At 42.9% G+C, this 12,510-nt stretch overlaps 1 protein-coding gene across 1 annotated transcript; it reads right to left on the bottom strand.

Moving 5' to 3' along the window:
* Positions 1-344: 344 nt before the first annotated feature.
* Positions 345-3,288, bottom strand: LOC109739316 (replication protein A 14 kDa subunit). Its single transcript, XM_020298403.4, has 3 exons — positions 3,044-3,288; positions 1,996-2,259; positions 345-739 (listed from the first exon to the last, which is right to left on the bottom strand). Exons 2-3 carry the CDS (start codon positions 2,255-2,257, stop codon positions 672-674), a joined length of 330 nt encoding a protein of 109 aa, XP_020153992.1. The 5' UTR covers positions 2,258-2,259; positions 3,044-3,288; the 3' UTR covers positions 345-671.
* Between the last annotated feature and the right edge of the window lie 9,222 nt (positions 3,289-12,510).

Below are 12,510 nucleotides of genomic sequence, written 5' to 3'. Positions count from 1 at the left end.
CCACAAACGTATTTGCAAGTTTTTGAAAACGTAAGTTTTCGTGAAATAATAGGACCATTTGTGATCCAATGATAATGATGAGAAAACGAGAATAAGCAGTCTCATTTCCGTGCTCGATGCACCACCTGTTATTTTTTAGCTTATTTTAGATGATTGTAAGCATCCTGTTCCTTGATTAATTTAAGGCACTTCATTCGCGTGGGCGCGCAAAGATGCGTCCAAGATAAACCCAAACATGCCAATGTGAATTTGCAGTAACGTTGATGGATGAACTACTTGGTTAGTTCGCAAGCAAGATCGGTCAGAAGCTACTCGCTTCCAACATGCTGAGTGTGCAAGCAATCAAACTAGGAAGGGGCACACTCTCCATGTCTGGACATTTAATTTGCCATCAGTTTGGACTTTGGACGACTTCGCAATGCCCAGCACAAATATCAGCTCAGCTCCTCATCAAGGTGAATGGGAGAAAGAGCTCAGGCATCAGGCAAAATGCAACCTTCCAGTTCCAGGATTTAAATCCAAGCGACGATAACATAAACCTAAGGTTTGCTTTGCATTGCTAACTAGTAGTGGTTACTACAAGCGGAAGCAGTAATAAGCTCATCGACTCCGGGAGACACACACAACGCAAACTGTCTTCATAGTAAGCTTGATCTCGCAAATGAGCTCCTCTACAGGAGAACTTCTTTCACCTTGCCGTTCACCACAAGCTTGCACAGCCCATTGAACGCATCAGCATCTGCGACATAAACATGATAACAGGGTTTAATGTTGTTACAAGGCGGAGCAACAGTGTTGGCCAAAAGGAAAGCTGCTACAATGTAAAAAATATATAATTACTCCTGTTTGGCCTGCAAGAACATAACAAAGATATACATAAAACTTGAAGCCACAAGAAAGATTCCCCAAAATGAAGACTTATTTGCAATTAGCTGCGATAAGAATGCTGAAATGTTGGGCTATGCGCGGCAGCTTATGAGCTATAGGACCTAAATTTTTCCTACCAAAATAAAAATAATATGTTAACCTGAGATCTATTGTAAGATAATGAACACTTAAATTGGAAAATGATTTAAAATGACAAAAAATCCAGAAAAGATACACAAGTAGTAAATGTTCGGGCCCATTACCATTGTGTAAATTTTCGTGGAAAAAAATTCACCTTTACACATTGACGAAGAACTCCCAAGGATTCAATTTTTAGAGCACTAATACACATGGCATGAAAATTATTCGTTTTCCATGAAAAGTTACAAGCATATAAAGGACTGAAGCATTCACTCCCCCCGTTCACAAATATAAGATGTTTTGGACTTCAATATGGACTACATACGAACTGAAATGAATGAACACACACACACTAAAACGTGTCTATATACATCTGATTCAGGAAAACGCTAAAACATCTTATATTTGTGAACGGAGGGAGTACTTGAATAAAGTTTTTAACACTGTTTTTTACATTCAGAATATAGTGTTCCGGGGTGCACTTCTGAATTACCCCATTTAGGATGAAACTAAAGATGTGAGTCATTTTGCATAACGACCCAAGTCAGTTCTGGCTTTAGATTCTTAAGTATCGGGCAATAGTCTTAAGAGAACTAAGGAATATAATTTCTAAATTCTAGAATTTTGCATCCCAACACAAGCAATCACCTGTATTGTGCTGATGTTCTACAATAACATGAGTATGGATGAGAAATACAAATATTTTCTTATATAATCAAGAATGGCAAAGCCAAAGAACAAGCTAACAAGTGCGTGAGGGGATCTCATAGCATTGACCACTGCCAACTTTTGAAAAGAAAAAGTTCAGCTGCTCGTTACTGATTGAAGGTGGTAATGGAAAATAATAATTAAGAAAAAGGCAAAGCTCCTCTGATGTCTATGGAATTATGTAAAACATAACAAACTTCAATGTTGAACCCCGCAGCAGCAAGTATAATACAACCTTGAAGAGGCAAATAAAACCAATATAGGTGCATTAAATCTCACCAAAGTTGTCATCAAAATCTTTGCAAGTTTCAGCACTGATGGACTGGTCGTTGTCAGCAATCCCAATAACCTCTAGATAATGTGATTCACGGCCTTCCGAGGCACCTCTGATGGTCAACTGATGTCCATCAGTCGACTGCCCAACAAGAACTCCACCTTGAGTGTGTTGGAACTTAAGTACTGTACGCACTCTTTGCCCAACAAACATCTTGAGAGTCTCTCCATTGACGATTGCTGAACGAAATGATGCATCCATGTCCATGTCTGCAAAGTGTTAACTTCAGAATTATCAACTCAATTTAACAATATCAACCAATAAGAAGAGAACAAAAGAACTGCCCACGCATCTCCTTGTCACTATCATCATACCAAGCAAGCAAGCACATGACCAAGCCTTGGCCGCATGCATTGGTGCGATGAATGAGAGACAACAATGCTACATCCTAATTAACTAAATTGGCAGCTATGCCATAAGTTATAGCAGCGCCATGATGGCTACTAAAATTCACTGCAGCAGCAGTATTCACAACTGTCTGCTGTCATAATCCGTCCGTAATGGACAAAAAGACTTGTTTCAAACTGGATCAATTACACGGTTCTCCATTTTACATTTCAATGGCTTCTTGCGCGCATTGGTCACTGTCCCACAGGAGATCGGCCTTGGCGCGCTGAAGAAAGAACAGGAACAATGTTCATACCAGGAAATCCGCGACTGGGGTGAAAATCCAGTGGAACGACAGACTAGAGGGGTCAGAGATCGCGGAAACTTCCGGATCTGGATTCGACTGCACACAGAAATCGAAGACCAGAACGGTGTACGCAAAGGCGAAATCAGCCCGGGCAGGGGTGGGACTGGCGGACTGCGTTAGGGTTCAGTTAAACCTAAACCCCCAAAATTCAGTGAAAACAATCTACCATTTTGGACCAGTCAAATCGAACGCACAACTAACACGATGCGTTGGAGTATCGGGCGAAGATTCGGAGAGGGGACGAAGCAGGCTTCGGAAAAATATTCGAAGAAAGCGAGGTCAGTCGGGAATTTTCGTACCGAGAGAGGAGATGAGCCTCGATCAATCTGTCTACTTCTGCGCAGCCCACCCCGGACGGAGATGGAAGCCTTCGAAGTGGCGCAGCGGAGGACTGCCCTGCTCTCGGCCGCGCTGGGGTTCTGCACTTCTGCTGGATTCGGAACGGGTGAGCCGGGCGGCGCGGCGAAAAGGAGGTTATTTGGGGCAAGCCCAGAAGGGAAGGGATAGCTAGCGTTTCCACCGGAAAATGTCATTCATTTTCACGAGAAGTGAGGACATTTTTAAGAAAAAATGTTCGTATGGCCTGGGTTGTCGCGCTTTGCTGCGCTGTTTGTGTCGTCGAGATTTCAAATTATTTAGTTTAGAATGTGAGGGAGATGATGGTGTATGAAATTTTTATCCTATAATGTGATTTTTTTTGAACAAAATATGATGTTTTAGTTGGCCCTTTCTAAAGTTGTGCTGCCTATCAATTCATATATATGTGGACCGACAACCGCATGTACTAAATTGGTGTTGCAGTGTCGCATATTGATGATTTTTTTTCCACGTCATGAGAGGGTACGCAGGGGCTCATGTGTTTTTATAGGTTAATTGTTGCCGATTGATTCAAAAATCATTGACTCGGTCAAAATCATGAACCAATTTCAAAATTAAACACCTCAATCGAAATCGTGGACCCAATCAAAATTATGAACCAAACCCAAAATTGAACACCTCAACCGAATAAAAACTATGAATCAGATTCAAAATAACCTCGATCAACATCGAGAATCAAATCTGAAATTGAATGCCTCAACTGAATGAGATAGATCCAAAATTAAGGAGCAAAGTGTATTTATGATGATGTATGGTCACTTTATAGGATGCATCCCCTAACAGTTGGTCAAACAGGCTTTGCCTCGCACGCGCATGAAACTTAAAATGATTTCAGGTTTTGTCTCACTAGGAACACTCGAATCGTTCATTTTCAGCGAGCCAAACTCGGGCGAGCGCGAGATAAGGAACGACATACACTTTGGTACAAGCATTGAGATGGCGGAAGACCCAAATATGCGGGCGTGAAATGTGGCGTCTCACCCCTTTATACTCGCTCCCTCTAGCAAGAGGACTGAACAAGCCTAAATATCGGCAGCGACTTAGATTTGCAGTACCTGTAGCGACGGCTTAGATCTCCGGCACCGGGACGTGCTCCTCCCTCCGTGAGTTGCTCGTCTCCTTCTCCGTCTCGTCATCGTCGTCATCGTCTCCAATGGCGGTAAGCCGCATATAACTGGAAGTGAATTGTTTCCCTCGAATGGTATTTTAATGTTGATGACAACAAGGATAGTGAAGAGTGAGGACTAATGTCTTTATCTTAGGAAATTGGTTACTCTATGGTTATCAAGGGAGATAGATGGACCCCTAATTCAAAAAGGGAAAAGATCTCTTTTCTTCGAAGACTTCGAGTATTTTGGGGGTTTTATCTAATCTTAGAAAATCATACTATTAAGAGGGGTCTCTCCTTGGATCAATGGTAAAACTTATTTTGGTACTCTCCTAAGTTCACATCCCATTGACGCCAAAATAGCCAAACTAAGCATTCCATCATCCACCATATATGCTCCTCAGGAATCCAAGATTGGAACTTCCCTCTATCCATTTTTGGCTTCCCGTACACCCTCTAGAAGTAACAGCCACACATTCCCGGACAACCTTTCGGGAGCTCCCAGAATCTGGTTGGCCTCTGTTGTCTAGCCGGAGTACGCCCCAAAACCAACCCCAGAATTTGGAGCCCCCTGAGTCGTCTCCAGAATCCGTTGTCACTTCTGGCATGTACTTCGGCTTGGCGTTAGTGGCTCTAGTGTTAGCTAGAAGGCGTGCTTTGGAACTAACAACGGAATCCAGGACACCCAAGCGAGAAGATTTTTGAGTGAGCTTGATGAGCCACAAGTATAGGGGATCTATGTAGCCTTTACGATAAGCAAAAGTATAGAACTCAACGAGGAGCAGAAAGAATTGAGAAGCAATTTTCGGCAAGGTTTCAGTGTAAATGTTGTAAAGATAATTTGATAGCAAGATAATTTGTAACAAGATAAATAGTAATAAAATTAATAGAGTGAAGCAAGTGGCCAATCCTTATGTATGTTAAGGACAAGCCGGTGGTGTTTCTTATAACAGCTAAAGTACTCCGAGGACACATGGGAATCTTGTCAAGTTACTTTCACCACCATTCGTTAACTTACCGTTCATTGATCTGGTAAGTACTGTGTGGGTGGACCAGACTATTCTTACTTGAATAAATACCTACTTATGATTATACCCTCCATGCAAGCATCCATAAATACAAGAGAGGTAACTAAGATAAATCTAACCATAGCATTAACTAATAGGATCCAAAACAACCCCTCAAGGAACAATTCATAAACCGGGATTTGAGTTTCTATCATTCCCGCAACCCATCATCTACAAACTAATTCCACAATGTCGTTACTGGTACCAGAACATGAAGAAAATCGAGTGAAACTAAACTCGCTTCGGATCTGTTCTATAAATAGAGCCAGGAGCGCCCGTGATACCCTCTGAGGCACGAGTTAGATTTTTCTCATAAAACAAAATATCCAGCTACACAAACTTGGTACTCAAGAAGGAGGCATGATTGACATTCCACCTAGATATTAATTGATGACACTTGGATAATCCAAGGATGGGTGTCTCAGCACTGGTGCAGAGACGTGCTATACAAATGGTTTTTAATCCCTTTCCGCGACGGCATTTTAAACCGTCGTCTTGCCAGTGTGCGCGATAGGAGGGTCCTTCCCATGCGACCCAGAAACTGTCGGGGATAGGTGATACGTCTTCAACGTATCTATATTTTATTAAGTTATCATCCCATGTTTACAATAATTTTATATGGTTTTGGTATGATTTGATTAGAGCTAACCTAGACTAACGTTATTTTCAGCAGAACTACCATGGTATCTTTTTTGTGCAGAAATAGAAGTTCTTGGAATGGGCTGAAAATTTACGGTGATTTTTTATGGACCAAAAGAGACCCCCAAAGCACCGGAGCTGGGCCAGGAAGTGATCGAGGAGGCCACAAGCCTGGGAGGCGCGCCCTCCGAGCTTGTGGGCCCCTCGCCCCCCCCCCTTGACGTGAGACCGACACCAAAAAATCATATAAATACCAAAGCCCCCGAAAAGAACCCTAGATGAGAAGTTCCACCGCTGCAAGCCTCTGTAGCCACCAAAAATGAATCGGGACCCCGTTCCGGTACCCTGCCGAAGGGGGAAATCATCACCGGAGGACCTCTTCATCACCCCGGCGATCTCCATGATGAGGAGGGAGTAGTTCACCCTCGGGGCTGAGGGTATGTACCATTAGCTATGTGTTTGATCTCTCGCTCTCGTGTTCTTGATTTGGCATGATCTTGATGTATCGCGATCTTTGTTAATACAGTTGGATCATATGGTGCTTTCCCCTCTCTATCTTGTTGTGATGAATTGAGTTTTTACCTATGAGGTTTCACCATTATCGAATTGAATACTTTGTTGGATTTGAGAACACTTGATGTATGTCTTGTGATGGGATATCCGTGGTGACAATGGGATGTTCTATTGATTCACTTGATGTATGTTTTGGCACTCAACTCGTGTATTCCCAAGGTGACATTGGGGTAATCTATGCATAGGGGTTGATGCATGTTTTCATCCTTGTTTCTCCGGTAGAAATCTTGGGGCACTCTTTGAGGTTCTTTGTGTTGGATTGAATATTATGAATCTGAAGTTGTTTGATGCATGTCGTATAATTGACCCACGGATACTTGTGGTGACATTGGAGTATCTAGGTGACATTAGGGTTGATTGATGTGTATCATATGGTGTTATTTTAGTACGAACTCTAGGGCTGTTTGTGACACTTATAGGAATAGCTCAAAAAATTGATCAGAAAGAATAACTTTGAGGTGATTTCGTACCCTACAAGCAATTTCATCTTATGTTCTCCGTGATAGGAACTTTGGAGTGACTCTTTGTCGCACGTTGAGGGATTGCCATATGATTTAATTATGTTATCATTGTGGAGAGATTACACTAGTGAAAGTATGAACCCTATGCCTCATTTTCAAGCATTGCAATACCGTTTTGCTCACTTTTGTTACTTGCTACCTTGCTGTTTTTATATTTTGAGATTATAAAAACCTATATCTACTATCCATATTACACTTGTATCACCATCTCTTCGCCAAACTAGTGCACCTATACAATTTACCATTATATTGGGTGTGTTGGGGACACAAGAGACTCTGCGTTATTTGGTTGCAGGGTTGTTTGAGAGAGACCATCTTCATCCTACGCCTAATAAACCTTAGTTCATCCACTTGAGAGAAAATTGCTACTGTCCTACAAAACTCCGCGCTTAGAGGCCCAACACGAGTCTACAAGAAGAAAGGTTGCGTAGTAGACATCAATGGGTCCTTCGGTCACACACGCGGGGCAAAATGAGCTCGTGTGCGATTGGGCGAGGCATCGGGGACAATTATACAGGCCCAATCTTTTCCGTTCGTATGTACATCCCACACAGTGAATCCCAGAAAAATGTTTTCGTTTGTATGTATATCACACACGATTTTTTATGTGGAAACGTTTGTGTAAGGTGGCCTAACACGCTGCCACCGTCACTCGACCGCAAACATTGAGATACCTGATTTTTAAATTTTAGTAAATCCAAAACTTGTCTGAAATTCATGAAACTTGGCATGCGATCATGGAGCGTCATCAACATGCCGTGGTAAAAAAATGGTCCCATTTGGGGCAGGTTTGTGTATAAGCTTCTCACAAACCAGAGCTTCTCACAACAAGCGTGTCGTTTCGGTAGGGAACATGCCACCTTTGGGGACAAAACGATATCCGTTGCCTCTTATTGCTTTCAAAAAAAATTCTAGTGTCAACATAGAACAACAGGAGTGTTGTTTTTAATTTTGGAATTTTTTGGGGTTCGTTTGGACATTTTTATACATTAACTGGGTTTTCCAGGAATTTTTCCTGAAAACTTACATTTCGGGGTTCGTTTGGACATTCTTAACATAAGGAACTATAGCAAGTTCATCTCCATAAGCATAATTCATATTGGCATCTTGGCCACAAGCATAACAAGCATCAAGTTCATCAAAAAGGGATATTTCAAATGAATCAACGGGATCATAGCAATTAACATAGCATTCATCCTTTGGTAAGCACGAAGGGAAATTAAATAATGTATGAGTTGAAGAGTTACTCTCATTAGAAGGTGGGCACGGGTAGCTAATCCGATCTTCCTCCTTTTATTCTTCGCTCTCCTCATCATTTTTTTATCCAATGAGCTCATAGTTTCATCAATTTCTTCTTCCATAGACTCCTGCAAAATATTAGTCTCTTCTTGGACAGCGGAGACTTTCTCAATAAATTCATCAATATCAGAGTTATATTTATAATTATCATAGCAATATTTAAGGATGGCAAAATTTTCAGGTATATAAACATCATCATCAAAAGCTTCATATTTTTCAAACAAAGATTCAATTTCATAAGCACCCTTAAAAGCAACAAATTCTTCTATTCATTCCACATCATAATAATCATATATACCATTAGCATAAGAAGCCAAGGTTTCATTTGTTGGAAATATGCCCTAGAGGCAATAATAAAATGGTTATTATTGTATTTCCTTGTTCATGATAATTGTCTGTTGTTCATGCTATAATTGTATTAACTGGAAACCGTAATACATGTGTGAATACATAGACCACAACATGTCCCTAGTAAGCCTCTAGTTGACTAGCTCGTTGATCAATAGATGGTTATGGTTTCCTGACCATGGACATTGGATGTCATTGATAACGGGATCACATCATTAGGAGAATGATGTGATGGACAAGACCCAATCCTAAGCATAGCACAAGATCGTGTAGTTCGTTTGCTAGAGCTTTTCTAATGTCAAGTATCATTTCCTTAGACCATGAGATTGTGCAACTCCCGGATACCGTAGGAATGCTTTTGGTGTACCAAACGTCACAACGTAACTGGGTGGCTATAAAGGTGCACTACAGGTATCTCCGAAAGTGTCTATTGGGTTGGCACGAATCGAGACTGGGATTTGTCACTCCGTATGACGGAGAGGTATCTCTGGGCCCACTCGGTAATGCATCATCATAATGAGCTCAATGTGACCAAGTGTTTGGTCACGGGATCATGCATTATGGTACGAGTAAAGTGACTTGCCGGTAACGAGATTGAACAAGGTATTGGGATACCGACGATCGAATCTCGGGCAAGTAACGTACCGATTGACAAAGGGAATTGTATACGGGATTGATTGAATCCTCGACATCGTGGTTCATCCGATGCGATCATCGTGGAACATGTGGGAGCCAACATGGGTATCCAGATCCCGCTATTGGTTATTGACCGGAGAGTCGTCTCGGTCATGTCTGCATGTCTCCCAAACCCGTAGGGTCTACACACTTAAGGTTCGGTGACGCTAGGGTTGTAGAGACATTAGTATGCGGAAATCCGAAAGTCGTTCGGAGTCCCGGATGAGATCCCGGACGCCACGAGGAGTTCCGGAATGGTCCGGAGGTAAAGATTTATATATGGGAAGTCCTATTTTGGCCACCGGAAAATGTTCGGGATTTTTCGGTATTGTACCGGGAAGGTTCTAGAAGGTTCCGAAGTGGGGCCCACCTGCATGGGGGGACCCACATGAACGTGGGTAGTGGGGGCAAGGCCCCACACCCCTGGTCAAGGCGCACCAAGATCCCACCTTAGAAGGAATAAGATCATATCCCGAAGGGATAAGATCAAGATCCCTAAAAAAGGGGGATAACAATCGGTGGGGAAGGGAAATGATGGGATTTCTTTCCCCCACCTTTGCCAACGCCCCAATGGACTTGGAGGGCAAGAAACCAGCCCCCTCCACCCCTATATATAGTGGGGAGGCGCATGGGAGCAGCACCCCAAGCCCTGGCGCCTCCCTCCCTCCCGTGACACCTCTTCCTCCCCGCTTGCGCTTGGCGAAGCCCTGCCGGGATCCCGCTACTTCCACCACCACGCCGTCGTGCTGCTGGATCTCCAGCAACTTCTCCTCCCCCCTTGCTAGATCAACAAGGAGGAGACGTCCCCGCTCCGTACGTGTGTTGAACGCGGAGGTGTCGTCCGTTCGGCGCTAGGATCATCGGTGATTTGGATCACGGCGAGTACGACTCCATCAACCCCGTTCTCTTGAACGCTTCCGCGTGCGATCTACAAGGGTATGTAGATGCACTCCCCTCTCTCTCATTGCTAGCATCTCCTAGATTGATCTTGGTGACACGTAGGAAAATTTTGAATTTCTGCTACGTTCCCCAACAGTGGCATCATGAGCTAGGTCTATGCGTAGATTCTATGCACGAGTAGAACACAAAGTAGTTGTGGGCGATGATTTGTTCAATTTGCTTATCGTTACTAGTCTTATCTTGATTCGGTGGTATTGTGGGATGGAGCGGCCCGGACCGACCTTACACGTACTCTTACGTGAGACAGGTTCCACCGACTGACATGCACTTGATGCATAAGGTGGCTAGCGGGTGTCTGTCTCTCCCACTTTAGTCGGATCGGATTCGATGAAGAGGGTCCTTATGAAGGGTAAATAGCAATTGGCATATCACCATTGTGGCTTTTGCGTAGGTAAGAAACGTTCTTGCTAGAAACCCATAGCAGCCACGTAAAACATGCAACAACAATTAGAGGACGTCTAACTTGTTTTTGCAGGGTATGCTATGTGATGTGATATGGCCAAAAGGATGTGATGAATGATATATGTGATGTATGAGATTGATCATGTTCTTGTAATAGGAATCACGACTTGCATGTCGATGAGTATGACAACCGGCAGGAGCCATAGGAGTTGTCTTAATTTATTGTATGACCTACGTGTCAATGAAAAACGCCATGTAATTACTTTACTTTATTGCTAACCGTTAGCCATAGTAGTAGAAGTAATAGTTGGCGAGACAACTTCATGAAGACACGATGATGGAGATCATGATGATGGAGATCATGGTGTCATGCCGGTGACGAAGGTGATCATGCCGTGCCTCGAAGATGGAGATCAAAAGGCGCAAGATGATATTGGCCATATCATGTCACTTTATGATTTGCATGTGATGTTTGTCATGTTTACATCTTATTTGCTTAGAACGACGGTAGCATAAATAAGATGATCCCTCACTAAAATTTCAAGAGATGTGTTCCCCCTAACTGTGCACCGTTGCGAAGGTTCGTTGTTTCGAAGCACCACGTGATGATCGGGTGTGATAGATTTTAACGTTCGCATACAACGGGTGTTGACGAGCCTAGCATGTACAGACATGGCCTCGGAACACAAGCAAAACACTTAGGTTGACTTGACGAGCCTAGCATGTACAGACATGGCCTCGGAACACAAGAGACCGAAAGGTCGAACATGAGTCGTATAGTAGATACGATCAACATGGAGATGTTCACCGATGATGACTAGTCCGTCTCACGTGATGATCGGACACGGCCTAGTCGATTCGGATCATGTATCACTTAGATGACTAGAGGGATGTCTATCTAAGTGGGAGTTCATTAAATAATCAGATGAACTTAATTATCATGAACATAGTCAAAAGGTATTTGCAAATAATGTCGTAGCTTACGCTTTAGTTCTACTAAGATATGTTCCTAGAGAAAATTTAGTTGAAAGTTGATAGTAGAAATTATGCGGACTGGGTCCGTAAACTGAGGATTGTCCTCATTGCTGCACAGAAGGCTTATGTCCTTAATGCACCGCTCGGTGTGCTGAACCTCGAGCGTCGTCTGTAGATGTTACGAAACATCTGACATACACGTTTTGATGACTACGTGATAGTTCAGTGTGTGATGCTAACGGTTTAAAATTGTGGCACCAAAGACGGTTTTGAAACGTCGCAGAACATATGAGATGTTCCAAAGACTGAAATTGGGATTTCAGACTAATGCCCACGTCAAGAGGTATGAGACCTCTGACAAGTTTCTTAAGCCTGCAAACTAAGGGAGAAAAGCTCAATCGTTGAGCATGTGCTCAGATTGTCTGAGTACTACAATCACTTGAATCGAGTGGGAGTTAATCTTCCAGATGAGATAGTGATGGTTCTCCATAGTCACTGCCACCAAGCTATTAGAGCTTCGTGATGAACTATAACATATCAGGGATAGACATGATGATCCTTGAGCAACTCGCGATGTTTGACACCGCGAAAGTAGAAATCAAGAAGGAGCATCAATTGTTGATGGTTAGTAAAACCACTAGTTTCTAGAAGGGCAAGGGCAAGAAGGGATACTTCATGAAACGGCAAATCAGTTGCTGCTATAGTGAAGAAACACAAGGTTGAACCCAAACCCGAGACTAAGTGCTTCTGAAATGAGGGGAACGGTCACTGAAGCAGAACTACCCTAGATACTCCGTAGATGAGAAGGCTGGCAAGGTCGA

This window comes from Aegilops tauschii, chromosome 3, assembly GCF_002575655.3.
Source record: "Aegilops tauschii subsp. strangulata cultivar AL8/78 chromosome 3, Aet v6.0, whole genome shotgun sequence".
Taxonomy (NCBI): domain Eukaryota; kingdom Viridiplantae; phylum Streptophyta; class Magnoliopsida; order Poales; family Poaceae; genus Aegilops; species Aegilops tauschii.
Note: the sequence above shows the minus strand (reverse complement) of the source record. Positions and strands in the feature narration are given on the sequence as shown.